The following is a 20,000-nucleotide window of genomic DNA, read 5'->3' as shown; positions in this document are numbered from 1 at the left end:
TGTCTCTCTGTCTCCTCTCTCTCTGTCTCTCTGTCTCCTCTCTCTCTGTCTCTCTGTCTCCTCTCTCTCTGTCTCTCTGTCTCCTCTCTCTCTGTCTCTCTGTCTCTCTGTCTCCTCTCTCTCTGTCTCTCTGTCTCCTCTCTCTCTGTCTCTCTGTCTCCTCTCTCTCTGTCTCTCTGTCTCCTCTCTCTCTGTCTCTCTGTCTCCTCTCTCTCTGTCTCTCTGTCTCTCTGTCTCCTCTCTCTCTCTGTCTCCTCTCTCTCTGTCTCTCTGTCTCCTCTCTCTCTGTCTCTCTGTCTCCTCTCTCTCTGTCTCTCTGTCTCTCTGTCTCCTCTCTCACTCTGTCTCCTCTCTCTATGTCTCTCTGTCTCCTCTCTCTCTGTCTCTCTGTCTCTCTGTCTCCTCTCTCTCTGTCTCCTCTCTCTCTGTCTCTCTGTCTCTCTGTCTCTCTGTCTCCTCTCTCTCTGTCTCTCTGTCTCTCTGTCTCCTCTCTCTCTCTGTCTCTCTGTCTCCTCTCTCTCTCTGTCTCTCTGTCTCTCTGTCTCCTCTCTCTCTCTGTCTCTCTGTCTCCTCTCTCTCTCTGTCTCTCTGTCTCTCTGTCTCCTCTCTCTCTCTGTCTCTCTGTCTCTCTGTCTCCTCTCTCTCTCTGTCTCTCTGTCTCTCTGTCTCCTCTCTCTCTGTCTCTCTGTCTCTCTGTCTCCTCTCTCTCTCTGTCTCTCTGTCTCTCTGTCTCCTCTCTCTCTCTGTCTCCTCTCTCTCTCTGTCTCCTCTCTCTCTCTGTCTCCTCTCTCTCTCTGTCTCTCTGTCTCTCTGTCTCCTCTCTCTCTCTGTCTCTCTGTCTCTCTGTCTCCTCTCTCTCTCTGTCTCTCTGTCTCTCTGTCTCCTCTCTCTCTCTGTCTCCTGTCTCTCTGTCTCTCTCTCCTCTCTCTCAGCAGTGGGTTTCTCCTGGGTCTGTGTCATTTTCTGTGAAGCTACCGCCACGCGCATGCGCAGTGTGTGCCTCCCTGGGTAATAAACGTGGAGCTTCGACTTATGTGGTGTCTGGCCTTTCACCCTGCAAACCTTCGGATATGCCACAGTCTGCTACCATAGAACCCTCTTTCAGGGAGTTGGCGACGGATGGTGCGAGTTGAAACTGTTCTACCATGTGTCTGAAGATCAGCTTGAATCGGTTTGGCAGTTGATCGAGGTGCTTTCTCCACCATTCAAATAATCCTTCGCTGCGATGTTCGATCAAGTTTTCTCTTGCGGCCACGTCCAGGGAGGTTTGCTACAGTGCCATGGGCCTTAAACTTATTGATAACATTACGTACGGTGGACACAGGAACATCAAGGTCTCTGGAGATGGACTTGTAGTCTTGAAGTTGTCCATGCTTGGCTACAATCTTGTTGTCTGACCTCAGACAATTCTCTGATTTTTCTTTCTTTTCCCCATGCTCATTTGGTACACACAGTGACACAAAACAGCACGACACTTTTTTTTTTCCCTCTATTCAAACTGCTTGAATGAGTGATTTTTTTATATTGCAAGCACCTGCGACTCACCATAGGTGAGTTCAATTCCAAAGTAAAGGAGAATCACCTGCTTAAAATGTAATTATTTCTAAAAGGTGCCAATAATATTGTCTGGGCCATTTTAAGATTTCTGTGTGAAATAAGCTAAGATTTAGAAGAAAAAAATTTCAGCTTTTTTTTGGTTTTATTCCATGGCCAACCAAAGAAATACATTTGTGGATACCAAAATATTTTTTAATTTCAACAATTTTTCTGGAAGAAATGATGCATTATTTGAAAAAAGTGCAAGGGTGCCAATATTTTTGGCCACAACTGTATGTTGTATGGCCTGCATACCCTGGTGTTTCCATTCTTTTTTTTGTCTACTATATCTCAATTCTTTCACCTAGAGCATCAATACGTAAGCAGATTTTGGGCATTGTGCACAAAAACTAGTACATACCATGAAGTACTCGTTTTTTTTTTTTGGTTTTTTTTTTTTTCCAAACTGCATGGATGGAATGAACTGCCAAACAATGTCGTTGAAATTTGGTACACAGCCCCCTTTAAGGCAGTGATCTCACAGTACCTGTACTTGGCATAAATCATAATTACTTTTTTTTGGAATCCAAAAATATGGAGACCATAGCCTTTACAGCTGAGACTGAGCCTCAGCGTTTGCCTGATTGAGGGGAATATGGATGGATTTGGATTCAAAAGAATGAACCCTCATTTCACCCCAACTTAAAATGTCTTGATGAAAAACGACATAAGGTCTCACCATCTGCATATTGCAGTCACGTGATGCCCCTTGCCCTCTTGGGAGATTACTTAACACCGAGCACATAGTCCACAACGGACGACTCTCGTTGAACCGTCAGACCTCTGCCTTGCCTGCTTGTTCGCCATACTACTTTGTGGTGCTCCGATTTTTGAATATACGTATTTCCCATGAACTTGTGCCAGTTACTTTGCAAATTGAAATTGTTCTAGCAATGCTTTTTTAAGGTTCGACTGCAAAACCTAAACCAACATTTGGCTAACCTGCATAAGTCTTGAAGAGCAATAGATAAGTTGGTTTTATTGCAAGTGTTTGACTTGTAATGTTGTGGTGTCTTTTTCAAATGTAGAGTTGATTTGCCCATTGTCTCCTAATGTCTTTGACCCCCATGTGATATATTTAGGATGTCTTCCATGAGCTTGGGACACCATAGAAGAACAAACAAACAAACTTGAAGTATGAAATGTGTTTTTTCTTCTCCATCAATGGTTGACTGCCTTGGTCTTTGTGACCAGGTTTGACTGCTTACCATCACTTGATTGTTTTATTTTCTTTCCTTGCAGACAATGAAAGACCTATTTGTGTTTGAGCGTTTAATAGCATTTTTTTCCCCCATGTGCTTTGACCACTAGTCCATGCTTTGCTCTCCGATGTTGCACCCCGGCCATAGAAATATATGGGATGGGGGTGGATGGCAGGGTCGTCGGAGCCTGGGTCAGGGCTGGGTCAGCTACCCGTATGCCAACGAGGTGTATCGAATGAAAACAGCTGGCCCATCATGACAGTGTACCGGCTTGACGCAATACACATGTTGTTTCAATTGGGTTGAGATTTGTCTGAACGTGCACATTCACAGAGTACATTCAAAAGCTGGTCTTCAATGAGGACTTTGCGTATCTGAAATTAGGTTGCCATTAACAGTTATCTGCTTCCGCATGGCTAACACAACCACTTGCTCGTCAACAATGACCACCCGCTTTTGGTGCTTTTTTAGTTATACCCACATCATGTACAATGAGCCAGTTACTTTGTTGAGCATTTTAGCCCCTCGTAATCCAATGAGCAGAGCTGGATTTTCTGTTTGGTGATGCACAACAACAGCGGCTCAGACGTGCAGGCTTTGGGCCTTTGGCACAAGTGTCCAATGCTGCATTCCACATGCCAGCACTTGGGAGTGGCTGCTGAAAACAATGGTTCAAGTCTTCGTTTGTTATTTGCCACTTTCAAACTTTTTTCTCTCTGCATGAACACTTAGATAAAATCAACTTTTCCAATGTAGACTGTCCTTTAACAGTTCTTTCCACAAAGATTGTTGTGCATGGCTTTGAACTGAATTGCTGCAAACAGTGTTTGCCTATTGTTTGAAAATATTTTCTTTATTTTTTTCATAATCTATTGTTAAAATAATACCTCTGTTGGCACTTCGAGGTGGTGCATACTTTCACCGAGCTTGGAAAGTTTTTATTTATTAATTTTTTTGAAATGAGGAAACTTTTTTTTTTTTTTCATTGGTCGACATTGCATCGCCGTAATTTGGGCAAAACCATGTTAAGTCTCGGTTTTTTTTACTGTAATACTTGCAAGTATTCTTTTTGAACAATCAGACATCTTTGAAATGCCTTTATTTTATTTTATTTTGCTTCGTCAAAGCTAACAACAACCCAACAACCCCGAGTGCTTTCGACTTGACAGACTCCAATGGTTACAGATGAGTTGCACGTGTTCCTACCAAACAGAAGCATGTTTTTTTGGCTCCAAAAAAGCCTTTCATGCAATGAAAATCTTAATATAAAGATCAGTTCCTTACTGGTGCAAGTCCACTTTTAAAACTTTTTGAGAAATGTAAAACAGATGAAGAATCCAAGCAATTATGGTTAATTTACTCCAGCAACTGTCTTACCATGGGTTTTTGGTCCTATTTATGAGAAAATGTAGCACTAATACCCCAGAAAGTAAAAAAGGCAACTTAAATTGACAGGACGTTGATTGGGGTATGTTAACCATCATGGGAAGCAAGGAGGAGCTGATGTTTCTGACATTAACCCTTCTGAGTAGAAGTGTCTCTGTCTCTGTCTCTGTCTCTGTCTCTCGCTACTGTTCCTTTTGTTCTGTTGTGTCCTGATCCATTCAGTATTCTAGCCCTTTCATGTGTCTTGACTGTTTATAAAAAAGAGGGTTAAATGCCTGAAACGTCAGCTTCCCATGGTGGTTAGCATAGTACCTCAATCAGCATCTTGTTGACTTCATTGTTCTACCTCTCTGCTGACAGAGTGACATTATCCTTCACCTGCAAGAATAGTTCATTAATCATGAGCTCTGTGGAGTATGGACTCTCGCATCTAACTTGCTGTTTACTGTAATATCGATTTGTATGAGAGAAAAATTATTCCTCATGATGGGGTGCATCCATTGCTTTTGTTTCAAGGATTACATTTGCTATTCAAAGGTTTCCTTTTGTACACAGATTGATTTGCGAGCAACTTTCACCCTGTCGTTTACGATGGTCATCTTGCATCGGCTTGGAAATTGGCCAACATCACTGCATTACATAAAAAGGTGTCAAAACGGATGCTCTTAACTACAGACCAATTACCTCACTTCCAATCACCAAGGTCATGGAATCCATCATTGCAGTTGACATAAAATCATTGCTTTTCTGCAACAGCCTAATCTCAGATCATGAATTTGGATTCAGACCTGGTCACACTACCTTGGATATGCTGCTTCTACTCTCCAAACAATGGATGGAAACCTTCTATCAGACATGAGATAAGGGCCGCCTCTCTGGACATGTATGCTTGGTGTTGGCTTAATGGTTAGGGTGGAGGGCTTTTGATCCGAGGGTCCTGAGTTCAAATCCTACTCAGCTGTTGAATTAATACCAGGTGGGATTAACTCGGCCTGTCATCCTTCCGAGGTCAGCAAAATGAGTGCCAGCATGCTGGTATACTGTGTCGGAGTGGCGACCCATCCAGGATTGTGCCCAATAGCCAAGGAGACTGCTTACCGTAAGCAGTACCAACACTCTGCACAGAGTCTGGTCCCAATCTCCTCCTCCTTCTCTGGACATATCTTGAGCTTTTGATGCAGTCTGGTGCCCTGCCTTGTTCTCCAAACTGACTTTCTCCACTCTCATAGCAGGTAACCTGTGAAATTGGATAGATCGTTTTCAAATTGGCTATTTCAGCTCAGGTGACAGCTGGAGCAGGTGACATCCATTGGGGGATGTGGGGCCTGTTTTGTGTTTTTGGAAGCCATTATTTCCCCTCACCAGGACATCAGAGTGAGGACACTGGAAAGAAATACCCACTATCTATGGAATTATATATAAAAATTGTACATTTTTGAAATTTTGTTTGCAACTAAGGGGGATAGCATGGTAAGGAGGTTAGGTAAGTTAGCTACAGCTCGCTTCCCACAACCCCTCTTGATTTATTTTGTCACGGTTAATTAGGGGTGAGTGTAAGTGTTAAGGCTGGAGCTGTTGCCCCTGCATTGAACAGTATCTCCCACCCATTTTAAATTGAGTGGCACTGATGGGTCATCTGACAAAATTACACCACACTTTCAAAATGGCTGGCCCGCTAGATGTGCGTATGAAGCAGAGAACAGTTGTTTAATTCCTTACTGTTGTTAGATTCCTCCATTGGATATCCATAGGTGTTTAATGAATGTGTCTGGCAACTCTACCATTGATATGAGCACCGTTAGACATTTGGCAAAGCATTTCCAGAGCGGGGAAGCAGATTGCAGACATCCTCACAAGCCTAAAAGTGGTTGTTCTATAAGCACAGTGACATCAGGAGAACAAGATTTGGATTGAAATGCTCATTAAAGTGCATAGCAGTTTATGGTGACTGGCAAAATAATTTTTACATTTGCCATATGTGTATGCATATTCCCTGTAATTGTCATTATCCCCCGCCAACCAACGAAGTTGGCGGGGTATATAGAAATGGGTTCCGTCCGTCCGTCACATTTCGTTTCCGGAGCTTAACTACAAATCCCCTCGATATATTTACGAAATTTGGTACACATATCAAGCAAGTGGTGAACTGGTGCCTTTTGATATTTTCTAATTGATGGGTCACATGGTTTGGCAGCCATGTTGGATTCAAGAAAAATATTAAATAATGTTTTTTTCTGGAATCTCATAACCTAACGAAGCAAAAATTTGCAGCTATCATCTTCCATCATGTCTGCATACATAGTAAAAATTATGACATCACAAGTCGCATGGTTTGGTGGCCATCTTGGATAGAAAAACACACCTCATCTGATAACAAGAAACTTCACACACTTATTCCACTGGAGGATTGGAGGCAGAATGTAAATTTATGATGTCATAGGTCACATGGTTCGTCAGCCATCTTGAATTGAAAATTAATAAATTTTTAAAAATCTTCTCCAGAACGGCTGGACAGGTTGAGGCAAAATTTCACATACACTTTCCCCAAGACATCCTTTCAGAAGTTTGTTAATTTCTAATTGATAGGTCACGTAGTTTGGCGGCCATATTGAATTTACCCTAAAACCTCCAAACATCTCCAGAACGGCTGGTCAGATCATGGGGAAACTTCACATACATATTGCACACGCTTAGGGAATATGTTTGTTAATCCTCATTTACTATGGCGGGGGATATCGAAGACTTTGTCTTCAACGGATGCTAGTTGTGATTGTAATTATCTTTTTGAGATGTGTGTCGGTGTGTTTATATTGTTATCCTTTTGTAGCCAAGCTCCACCATGAGCCTTTGATCCTTGGGCAAACGGAATCTAGACCTTTGGGCATGTGTTTTCTTGTTAATCCATTGGTGCAAAGGAAAAACATTGTTAAACTCGAAGCTTGTTTGATGAGTTTTAACATTCAATACATTTTCCTGATATAGTAAGGTATGCTGATTGGGCCGGCCATGTTGGACAACAAAGCCGAGGCATGCCACCCTGTTTCTACATTCCAGCTAGATGGCTGCACTCAGCAGGAAAAGTCACGGCACCATCAATGTAAAGCTATTTTTATGTGCCATAATAAAGCCGGCCTTGCATAAACTGCCAAAGAAACTCGACTGGCTTCAGAGCAAATGCTTGCAGACATGAAGCTTCATCACCATTTGTATCGTCTTCATCTGTCGGTGATGCAAAGATGTACTCTTTTGTTGTGTGCTTGGACTGCAAGGTACCTTTCGCAGCCATTTTTCTTTTCATTTTGTCAAAGTTCTAAATGCTGCCCTCCCCTCTCTTCTTTGAAGTTGACTCAGCTGAGGTTGAGGGGCCCTGGCAGCCTCTTCTGGCATTGGTGATTTGGCTTTGTGACATGTGCAACGGTTTGCTCAGGGTGTGGAAAGTTGTGGTACATGTTTTCTTTCCTATTTCTTGAATTGTTTTTAGTCTTCCATAATCGGAGTGAATGAGTGATGTGGGCACAGTGTCTTGTCCAGTGCAACATTGTCACGTCACTACGAGCACATTGAGGTTCGGACTATCAGTTGCGTCATAGAGCAGCACCATCACAACTAAAGCCTGGCGTTGACTTGGCGGTTAGGGTGGTGGCTTGGGATCCTAGGGTTCTGAGTTCGAGCTCTGTTTTCCGCTGCATTAACACCAGGGAGTTGACTCAGCCTGTCATCCTTCCGAGGTCTGCGAAATGAGTACCAGTGTACTGGTAATAGGGGCCCCTAACCAATGATGCAACCAGCAGCCAAAAAAATAAAAGGCAGCACATGTTTGGAACCACCACAACTCGTTTGAAAGTGGGTGTTCGATCTCTTTGTTTATTCCTCTTCCTTCTTCCTTCTTTCAGGCATCTTGTTTGCACTTTGTTCACCCATGGTAAAATGAAGTCTCTTTTACATGAAAGGATTGTTGAGTTTTTCTCTTTTCCTTCATGTTATTTTGCGATCACAGATTATGTGCGCACATTTGTAGTTTAGTGTAATATATTGCAAGAAAAACAATACACGTGTAGTTGGAGTACAGTTGGTCTCTGTGGTTCCAGGAGTACAATGATTAGACGCTCAATTAGTATTTCAGAATTTGTGGGTTTAAGTTTGCCTGAATGCAAGGTCCTAGAATTAGGATTTGGGTTCTGAACTTGTGGAAACTGAGCTGGTGTCAAAGTACCAAGACATTGTTGGTAAAGATGAAGCCAACTAGCCAATGACCTTCAGAGAGGGAAAACTTTGCGTGCCCCTCTTGGTATGGCCTACACTTGAGTCAGTCCACACTTTTGTGTTAGACTTATCCTCATTATTTAGTGTGGATTTTTCCCATCTTCACCATCTCATTCCGCTTCATTTGAAAGGCTATGTCGTGTGCAAGCATTGGAATCTCCAACGAGCACTTGTAAACACCGTTTTGACTGCACAGGATGATGATGTTAGGTCTATTGAGACAAAAAAAAAAAACACCTCCACTTTTCACCCAGCCCCCTTCCCCCCTTCTCTTTTGCCCATTACCCTCACTTAATTAATTGCCACTGCAGTAACTTGAAAAACCTCTCAAGGGTTCCAAATTTGGAAGGATACATACCCCCCCCCCCCCCAGATCCCCAGAAACGTTTTTGTTTCAGATTTCCTTTGAGGGATAAAACTTATTTGGGCATGTCCTGCACGTCTTTGGGGTAGTTCACACCCATGGCCTGGTCAGACAATAGGCAACATCGTTGCCAGCTCGTGTGTCGGCATCAGCTGAGGGTGGAGATCGTTGAGGCTCTGCACAGAAGTGCAGATCTCATCGTTGGGTAAAGCTGCAAATCCTCCCTTTCCAGAGTCATTGTGAAATGTAATGGTAGCTGAGTGCCAATATTCTTTTGTTATAATTTATTACCTTGACATTGCAAAGCATTGATGGAATTTCTCGTGTCCTTTCGTTGCCTCACATTTTGTTGGTGATTCGCTGATCAGAATGCTTCCCATTGTGATGTTGACACTTTAACTGCCTCAACCTTGTTGTTCCCATGGTTGTTGCTGTTCAGCCAACAACAAATGTGCTACAAGAATGGCCTGATTTTTCTCGCTTATATGAGCAAAAGATAAATAGCCTCCTCAGACCCATTCCACTAAAGGCCAGGCAGCTGAGAGAGCGAGACCGACTTGTGTTCCTTTTGGCTCTCAGTTTCTCGGGACACAAAGCTCACTCTCATAGCCTCCGAAGGCTGTGTTTGAGAAGGGGGCCTTACTGGGTGGTGCTAAGGGTCTCGCCACCCCTCCCCCAAGCAGCCAGAGCTCCCCATCGGTGGCAAGGCTTTTATGCACCGACTGACGGCAAGTGAATGGATTAGGACCCGCCTGGCGGGGACTGGGTGGTCCTGTGAGGCCACATTTTATTATTGGGCCTATGCCTCGCAGTAGGAACACTTTTCTGCCTTTCACGGCTCTGGCGCCAGCCTGCGAGACCTTCCATTGCCCCCATCATCCTGTTTCTCCTTCTCTGGGAAGTCATTTGAGGCTTGGAGCTTTATCTTGGCCTAGAGAAGAGGAAAGGGTGTGCAGAGGGGGACTAAGCGGTCCATGCCGTGGCCTTGTGTGACATTAAGGCGAGAAACTAGGGCACAATGACTTGTTGGAGTCCGATTGTCCATGGCCTCGACGTTCCGTGTCGCAGATAACCTTACTGGAATGTGAGAGCTCCCCTCCAGCTTTTTTCATCTTTCTTTGTCATTTGGTGTTCGTGAGCATTCCGAAGAGAAAAAAAAAGAAAAAAAAAAAGAAGGAAGTTCTAATGTTTGCTGGATGTTAAAAATGCCACATGTTTGTGGGTTGCAGCACCTTCACGGCTTAATAGTGCATGCCCAGTGCAAGTTTAAAGTGGTCATTGTTCGTGCGGAGACTGCCTCGATGCAGACAGCCAATATGTGCATGAGAAGTCTTCCATTGGCCTTATGTGTGGATGGTGAAGCCACATATCAATAGGTGTTTCATAAGGTGTGCACTGGTGTAGCATATAAGCAGTGCCTCCAAAGGCATGTGACATGAAACTTGTAAGATGTTTGAACTTTTTCTTTCTCTACTTTATACACATTTCATTATTTATTTTGTTCCCATCTATGTATTCCTGTCCTCTCTTCCATTAGCTCTTTCTGCTTCTTCATTCTTATCCTGGCTGTCATGTATTCTTCATTATCATTATTTCTCTTGTCTGTCTGTTTTGTTTTTTTTTTGGGGGGGTTTTTTTTTTTAATGGTATGCAGCTGCAATTGGTTTCTAATATTGGTGCGAGCATGTTCCTTTGGTAATACCAATGTAAAACTCGACTTTTGATTTCATTACTCTGCAATGATTCCACTCATTTTCACCTTTCACCGTTCTTGGAGGTTCCTTTAATTCCCTATTTGCACCAATTATGATGATGATAGAACAGGGGGGCAGTACGAGAGTTCAGTTGCATACTCACATCTTGTTAATTTCATCCCGAGTTAATTCCTCGCAGAATTATCTGATTTGGTGCTTGCAGGAGGTACGGCATTGTGGAGCATACTGGAGTCTTCTTCTTTTGGAGAGGAGGTGAATCTCGCTGTGCCATTTGTTTCTTTATTTTCGCCTGCAGAGATCAGACCCCACATTATCTTCCATAATATGTTGGCCTTTGTGCTGGCACCCCGACATGATTCAAAATTGCATGAAATGGTAGAGTAAGGGATGTTGAGCACTTTTCCTTGCAAAGGATCATCCCAGGTTTAACTGCCATACCCCAATGAGGCTCCGACATCGCCATGCTTCCAATATGAGATCGCATCAGTTTTATTTTTACGACGTGAAGGCACTTGGTTGATTCTGAAATATATCCTAAGTCCCCACTGGCATTATGACGTTCAGAACTGCTCGGCCACATCATCGCCGTGAAGCATGACAGTTTTGTTCAAATGGATGTTGGCTGCAGGCAGTCTCGGCCTGCCACTTTCATGTCGGCTCCAGCCACAGCAATTGCCTTTGAGGGACATGCCGGCAATTATGAAGATTTAAAGGTGGTGGATGATGTGCCGTGAACTGAGAGGTTAGGATGAGATGGGAGTATTGGCTGGGGCCTGCACTTCACCTGGAGCGCATCTCTGCTGGTGCCATTGTTTTACCACCTTGTGTATTTTCTCGTGCTGTCGTTTCTGTCCTCGCATGTGCCTCCCCTTGATGGTGAGTTGGTTGCTCATGCACAGCAAGCCATGGTGATATCGAATGTAGGTACATTGAAATGAATGTTCGGAAAATTCGGACAAATAGTGCCTGCTGACAATCGCAGGCCTTGCAGCAGTAAACTAGAACTGCACTCGATAGAGCACATACTTCCGCCAAGCTGAACAGTTTCCGTTTTGTATCTCACCGACGAGCCGGATCTGCTGATTTGAACCAAAATCTAATTGGCTTGTTCTTGTCATCTAACCAACTCATCCACCAAGTGTTTTTTTTTTTTATCGTCATCCATACACAGCTTTTTGAGATATCATGATATATATCATTTTGGCTTCATCTTTTAATGGTGACGATTTGCTTGTAAAAATTAATAGATTATCGTATCCGGATTCAGATCTTCACCAAAGCCGAATCTATTCTTCTTTGTCTATACACCCCACCTGTCCACCAAGTTTCATCTGAATCTGTCCATAACTTTTGGAGATATCCTGTTCACAGACACAGATATCAAAACATAACTTAATGTGATCTACATAATGTAATGGTTCAATGTCATCAACCTTCTCGTGACGACCTCCTTCACTGCTGTTTTTACCTCCACCACCACAGGTGGATGGAGGTTGTTTCACTCCTGTCTGTCTGTCTGTGGGCACAACATCTCAAAATGTTATGGATTGTTTCGGACGAAATTTGCTGGACAGGTTGGGTGTTTGACGAGGACAAATTGATTATATTTTGGTGAAAATCTGGATCCCATAACTTTTTATTTATTTTTCATTAATAATTCTTCACCATTAACAGATGAGGCCAAAAATGATCTATAGCACGGTATTTCAAGAAATTGTGGACGAGTTGTGACAAAACTAGGTGGAGGGAGTTTGTTATCTGACGAGAACAAGCCGATTCGATTTTGGATCAGGTTGGCAGACCGGCCTATCGGTGGAATACAAAACTTAAACTGTTCAGCCTGGCGGAAGTATTCTCTCCACTGAGTGCTGTTCTAGTGTCCCTCTCTTTATTTATTTCTTTCCAATATTTTACCCTCCTTTGGCATCACTCTGCTTTTGCTTTCTTGTGGAATCCTGCTCTGCACTCCACTAACTGTGTTTTGCTGTTTGCATATGCTACAACTGTCGGTTGGCACAGCAGTCAATTTTCACTGTGAAGTGGTTGATTTGGGTTTCTCTTTTATTGCAGACACCAAGTACCTGGTCGGATGATGTCGGTGAGAGGGAAAAAGGAACCACGTGGCGAGTTGATGCATGGAGCAGCTCAGAGCAACGGAGGGAGGTGAGATCCAACGGGACATCAGCATAGGCCACCACTTAAAAAGGGCAGTGTCATGATCACATGGACTTTTGGACGGGTTGTGTCGTGTACTGTTTTGTTTCTGACTTTTCATTATATTAGCCTGTGTATGGAGAAAGCAAATGGTTGATGGATTGTTTTGTTTTTTTTACAATTTTAAGGTTTGTCAAATATATATATTTTAACTTTCTGTGATCTAAGGCTCGTGGCAGAGCTTGTGTATCACATGCAGGATAAGGACGTTAGAAGAGATTGTTTTATTACCTCCACCACCGAAGGTGGAAGGAAGTTGTTTTCACCTCTGCCTGTTTGTCAATCACTTACAGGTCACAATTTTAAACCGATCTTCACAAAACTTCATGAAATGGTAGAGTTAGTCATAAGCAAGAAGCCTATTGATTTTCAAGTGAAAATGTCAACTTAGCTGAAGGTCAACAGATTTGTAAAATTACTGAATTCCTTAATTTTCATCAGATTCACTTGAAATTTGAAGAGGATTTGCATTCCAGGTCGCTGCATTTAACCACCAACTGTTTTTGAGGTCAAATTAGCTTTTTTTCGTAATTTTGCAATTGTTGTGCTTTGCATGACATCCTGTCTGTTTGTTTCCAGGATATCTTTAAAAAAAAAAAAAGTGGATGGATTCGGACAACTTGGTGGACAGGTTGAGTGTGTGACGGGAATAAATTGATATCCACATCTGGATCCGCGAATTTTTTTATTTCAAAGTGATTCTTCACTATTGAGAGATGAGGCCAAAAACGATACATAGCATGATATTTCAAAAATGTATTGGGCCCGATATGTTCTCGTTGATCAGGCATTACATTGCGGAGGTATGCACTCTTCCGAGTACCCTTCCAGTTTGAATATGAATTACAATCGTCGGGAGAAAAACAAGTCATCAGTTTGTAGGATTTGAACCCAGGATTCCACTTTTTTTTTTGAGCAATGTTCTCAAGATGGGAACACCAGACAAGCTTCAACAAATGCTACAAGAAGTGTGAAATGACCCTTATTTCTGAGGATTAGTTACAGGTACATCATTACATGTATATCAGACATAAATCAATTTTGCTCTAAAACTTGGTGTTGCTTCTCCCCAACTTTCTCCTTTCCCTCTAGTCCAGTAACTGTTTAATCCAGGCCATTCCTCTAGAAGATGACACACAAGAAAAGTATGAACAAACAAGTTACTTGTACTTTGACTACGCATAGCTAAGCAGGTAATGAAGTGCGAGACTTTCTGAAAATTTGTGAGTCGTGACCTTCTACACTGGCCGATAAGTTGAACAATGAATTTTATCAACTGAAAACGGTGAGGCCGACTCTGACCATTACCCCTTCATCAGAACAAAAGAGCACTTAAGTTTTTTTTTTTATTTTTTATTTTTTTGTTTTTTTTGCTCTGATGGGTCCTTTTGATCGGATGAAGGACAAATGCTGAAAATGTCAGTCGCGTCTCTTTTCCCACTGTTGAACTGCTCTTGTTTGCTTTACTTTGAAAGCCATTGTTAAGCAGACATCCATTGCTGGAAGGATTCAAATCTGGCACTTGATGTATCAGAAATAGTTTGTGGGGCCTTTTTTAAAATTGTTTTTGTTGTTTAACAGCCCCTTGACCTTTTAAAATTTCAGGTAACTACAAATTTGAAATTCCATCTGCTTGTGTGAAATTTACAAATACAGCTGTGTTTCTTTAAGTCTGTTTCAGCCCAAGACAAATAGAAAACTAAAGCGAATGTGATTAAATGAGACAATATTTCTGCAGTTAAAGTGGTAACAGCTGCCAACTATACACTTGTAAACTTTCTGTGCATGCTGCCACATATGGCATATAAAATAGTGGAGTAAAAGCTCTTAATGTTGCTTGTCAGGGCTGTGCCTGCCAAGTGGATGAGGGAGTGTGTGAGGGAGCGAGGAGGGGGGAGTTTTGGGGGTCTTGGAGTGAGGCTTGGTGGTGAATGGAGTGGTGTAAAGGTATGGGAAGGATGGGTGCAATTGAACCATCTCTTCAAGGAAGTTCCATAATTGGGAGAAAGGAACAAAAGAGTGGAGGTGGGTGGGAAGCCAGGATTTTGGGAGTTGAACCAAGAGGGGTTTTACTGCAAGAACACATGCATCCTAAAGGACTGAAAGGGATGGAGCTGGACAGCTTGACTGGCAGAGAAGCCGTTAAAAAAAAAGTTGCTTGTGTATTTTTTTTTACGATGGATACACTCGGGATTAATAGAAAAATACCACTCTGTCATGTGGGTGACAGCAACAGCCGATCAGCCTTGTGCTTCAGCCTCATTGTGAGAAATACAAATAGTGTTGATAGTTTGATTCCCAGAGATGATGGGGCCCACAGCCCTAAGGCGGAAGCAGTACTCCATTGACGTATGGACAAAGGCTTTGTATGCTGTAAGTGGTTCTGATGGGTTTTTTTGTTGTTTTTTTTTTTTTCAATGAAATTCTTGGTGTGATGAAGGCTGCCCAGTCTGCCGCTGTTTTTGGATCTATCTTTGCGATATGGTCAGCCCAGGAAAGCTCTGGAGGTCATTACTGATGGTGATGCTTACAAGTTTAAGAGACAGAACTTCTTCCAGTGGCTAATCCTGGATGAAAGCGATATGCTGAGATTGGCCAGGATTTAGACATTCCACTTGTCAGATTAGCACCAAATCAATTCCAAATCAGCAGAGTGATGCTGCTGTTATCTGCCTGTCAGTGGGATGGGGTGATGTGTACACAATGCGGAGTCATCTGCAAAAAGGAAGAGAGGATTCTGAGAAGAAATTGAGCAAGTACAAAAAATTCTCAAGAGGGTTGAAACAAGTGCTGGCAAGATGGGGCTAACAATTAATGCTAGTAAAACTCAAGTGATTTTATTCAACCAGTCAAAAAAGGTCTCAATCCTATCAAACAATGGAATAAAACTTTATAGTCAATGGCTTCATGTCTTGGTTCCTGGGTGCAGTTCATACAACTGCTCAGGCTATCAAACAAAATAAAGCTGTCACATGGAGAACTTTGAACAAACTTTTAAGAATATGGAAGTCAAAACTTTGTTGGTGTATCAAGGAACGACGTTCATGACCATGTTACCAGTAACAGTTGAGTCTGTCCTGCTTTATCCAAGTGAAGCATGAACCCTCACTCTGACCCACAAGAAGGGACTTGATGGATGCTATGCTATGCTCCACTTCTCTGCTCTGCTTTAAATGTCCATTGGTTCTTAAAATATGGCAAATGAAAGAGGGCCATTGAGCTCTTTGAGGCTGATGGTTAAATGCAGAAGATCTCAGGTTTGCTAGGCACTGCTACCGCCAAAAAAAAAACGAACCTGTTTCCAATCTTGTACTCTGGACACTTAAACATAGAAGGCCGAAGCAGAGCAGACCAGCTCTCAACTTCAACATATTGAAGGATATGTGCCTGGAGATAAGGAATTGGACAGCAATCTTTCATCAAGAGAAATGGAAGGTGTGAGGATCAATGTCATCTGAGTTTGGCCTGACAATCCTACTTGAAGATTATTCAATACTGCATAGGAGAGGTCGTTAATATAGATTTGGAACAATACTGACTACCAGACACTGCCGTGGGAGGAGAGAGAAGGGGAAGAGGGTTCCATTAATACCAATGTGTTCACTGCACGAGTGGCGGAGGTCAGCCAGGTATGCAAAGGTGACCTTGTATGTATGCTCCAGGTGGTGAGCCGAGCAGGATGCCAGACTGTCAAATGCTTGAGTCTTGGGGTACTTCGAAGGTCATGGTCCTGACCACTACCAATTTACTTGGGGAGGAACAGCAGCTTGTCCATTGTTGACTGACAAAATCCAAATTGATGGCCAGAGATCAGGCAGTTTGAACAGATGAAAGTCTGGATGTCAGTAGTAATGATGGATTATTTGGCTTTGCTTATAATTACCTCTGGTACCGAAGGTGGATGGAGGTTGTTTTCACCCCTGTCTGTCTGTTTTTGTTTGTGAACAAAATATCTCAAAGTTGTGAACGGATTTGGACGAAACTTGATGGATGAGTTGGTTAGGTGACAAGAACAAGCTGATTAAATTTTAGTTCGGGCAAGAATCCAGATCCAGCCTATCAGTGGGATACAAAACGTAAACTAATCAGCCTGGTGGAGGTACGCGCTCTACCTAGTGCCATTCTAGTTGTAAACAAGTTTGCTGGTCTGTAGTTTGTGGGATCTCTTTTTACACCATTATTTTTAATGGGATTTTACTGGTCGATAGACTTTGAGGCAAACACTGAGTTGAGACATTTTTCCTTATCCCAGTCTGCAGTGATGTTGTTTGAGGTGAGGCGATATAGAGGGGCATAATCTAGAGATTGACTTAACAAGGCACTTCAAACCTTGAGGAAAACCCTTCCCTTGGTTTGGATGTGTATCTATTCATAACTCTCCATGGTAAGCTGCACTTGGTATTGTTCCAACACATTTGAGTTTATGCAGCAGTATACTCATCTCGAAAAGTGACTGTTGGTGTTTTGGGGAGACAAGATGAGCAATGGAGTGTCATCAACCATCAATAGGTTTATACAGTGTGTGCTTACTGCCATGGGAAACAATGTGTAGCTGATGTTTCAAGCTTTATCACTTCATCAGAGCAAAAGAGTTGAGGGCCATTGTAATATTATCAAACCAATTTCTCCTACTGGCAGGAGAATATGAAGTATGATGGTTGTACCAAAAGTCATGAGCATCAGTGGATTCCACAAGTTTGTGCCGAATCTAGTAAAACGAGTTATTAGCAACATCTATCCATCTATCTACTCCAATATAAACACAAGCTCAGCACATGCACATCATTGGTGTTCCCACAATCAACTGATGTTTGAGGCCTAGGTCACATTTGCCACGGCGGCCGTGGGGTCTCCAAAATCTACGGCCACTAACAATTATACGGCGGCCGCAGTATTTCCACGGTCACACAATGTAGCAGTCACATATGTTTTTATTTTTCGGGGAGCCGCACGGCGTATTTATAAATTGTGGAGACCGAAAACGTGGGTGTGCCGTAGTCTTTGATTTGATGTCGCACGGTGACCTTAGGGCATCGCCGCGGCGGCCATAGAATTTTCAAGGCAGACGCAAAGTGCCCGCAAGGGGGCCCCAAGGCGAACGTGCGGCCAGACAGACGGTAACGAGTGGGTATATATACCAGTTCTTTTTTTACTGAAATAAAAATATACCAGTATATATAACTGAATATACTATAACTATAATATACCATGGTGCCCCCAGATTCCGAATGCCCCATTGTTTGAACAAATTGGAATTGGAACAATTTTTTCGAGAAAATTTTGCCCTAAAAACCTAATACATTTTAAAAAACCGAACACAACGTGACGTTCATGTTTGTTCACGTGTCTCCCCCACCTATTCGACCTGCATCTTCGCGCTTTGTTCATTCAGTTCGTCGGTGGAAGTCCTCGTGAAAGCATCTCTCGTGTGTCGATCGATACTTTAGGCCTCAGTCACATTTGCTCTACGGCGAGGATCCGGCGGCTGTACGCCCTCTGAATTGACAGAAACGTGCGGCGGCCGCAGAGAAACTGAGGTGGCCTCAGGGTGGCCCTATGCCGTATGGCTATATTTTACAGGTCGTAAAGTCGCCGTGGAATTATAACGCGGAGTTATAACTTTTTTTCATTTCTACGTTCGCCGTAGAAATTCGACAAGCCGAAACAAAAGAACTGGTAAAAAATTAAAAATTAACCCATTCGTTACTGTCCGTCTGGCCACAGGTTCGGCTTAGGGTCCCCCTGCGGGCACCTTGCGTCTGCCTTCAAAATTCTATGGCCACCGCAGGAGCGCCCTAAGGTCACCGTGCAACATCAAATCAAAGACCGTACGGCACACCCAGGTTTTCGGTCTCCACAATTTATAAATACGCCGTGCTGTTACCCGAAAAATAACAAGGACAAATGTGTCCAACAGCAACGTCCAAAACCGAAAGGTTTTGTCGGCTAAAAAAAAACTTAAATTAAAAAAAAAAAAACAACAACAACTTCCAATATTTCGTCACGTTTCTTCATTAAGCCAATTGCGAAACCCGTCATAATGTATTTACGATATATCGTGTATTTACGATATATCGTGTATTTACGAAATATATAATGTATTTACGAAATTACAATACGATAAATGGAATAATCTTTAAATAGTAACGTCAACTTTTTGAAACTTTAAAGCAATTGTCCGAATATATTTAAAAGTTCATGATAGACGCTCTCAAAAGGCACCGTCTATGTGAGGATGTGTACATGTGCTCAGTATTTAAGGCAATCCGGATCTTGTATATACAAGAGCCAAGTACGAGAGATTAAGGTTTTTGTCTTCACAAGAAGAAGAACAACAACGCCGAGCTCTCTATGAGCAGTGTTCGCTACGCGTGAGACGCTGCTAAAAACATATGTGACTGCTATATTGTGTGACCGTGGAAATACTGCGGCCGCTTTATAATTACTAGTGCCCGTACATTTTGTAGACCCTCCGGCCCCCGAGCCAAATGTGACAGGCCTTACCTCGTGTTTTCACCTTCATTTGTGATGTTTGTTTTTTTTAATCATTTTGTGTTTTAATTAATAACCAAAAAAAAGCAATCCGATCACGTGGTGTGACGGACTGTCGGGCAAGGATTGAATTTCACAGCAAAACCAGTTGTAATTTGGAATATCCCTGATTACGTCAGCCAGATGCATTTGATGAAAGTGATTGTGGTTCTGCGGGCATCATGTTTGATGAGCTGCCCTGGGGGCAGCGCTCTCGCAGAGTGCGCGAGCGATCGGAACCCAGGCCGGAGCACGAGCCTGTGTAGACCTTTGGATGTGGTGATTGTACCAGTTTACATACAATATTCCGCCACCGAAGGTCATTTACTCATCTTATTTTACCTTAAACATGGGGAATTTCAATTTAAAGTGTCTTGAAAGTGGGTTTTCTTTGGGTCCACCAACGGATTAATTCACTCCATTATTTCTTATTGGGAAAATATTTTTGGAATCAGAACTTTTTGCAATCCGAACAGCCTCCTGGAACGAATTAAATTGGGATTCTGGGGGCACCACGGTATAGGCAAACACCTATACTCCGATCTCTAGCGGTAGCGCACGGTGGACGCACGGTCGACACAGACTGCCACGGAGGCCGTGCGTAGGTGCACGGCGGGCGTAGGGGAACCGTGCGTCGACCCTGCATTGCCTGCAGGTAGTCACACAGACCGCAAGGCCACCGTACGGCGACCGTGGAAATAGTGCAGCTGCCATAATTTTTTGGGGGTT

General features: G+C 42.9%; 1 protein-coding gene across 3 annotated transcripts in view; it reads left to right on the top strand.

Annotated features, from left to right (window-relative positions):
- LOC147014063 (protein FAM117B-like) overlaps positions 1–20,000 on the top strand; it is a 152,177-nt gene that overhangs the window by 46,549 nt on the left and 85,628 nt on the right. For all 3 annotated transcript variants that reach the window (XR_015050628.1, XM_085851670.1, XM_085851669.1), the window contains exon 3: positions 12,597–12,689. Coding sequence is in view for 2 of the 3 variants with exons in the window: in XM_085851670.1 (XP_085707796.1) it covers positions 12,597–12,689 (93 nt within the window). In the remaining variant the exon portion in view is untranslated. The remainder of the gene's footprint in view (positions 1–12,596; positions 12,690–20,000) is intronic.

This window comes from Eptatretus burgeri, chromosome 13 (genome assembly GCF_056783735.1).
Source record: "Eptatretus burgeri isolate ZD-2024b chromosome 13, Ebu_testis_v1, whole genome shotgun sequence".
In the NCBI taxonomy this organism is placed as follows: domain Eukaryota; kingdom Metazoa; phylum Chordata; class Myxini; order Myxiniformes; family Myxinidae; genus Eptatretus; species Eptatretus burgeri.
Note: the sequence above shows the minus strand (reverse complement) of the source record. Positions and strands in the feature narration are given on the sequence as shown.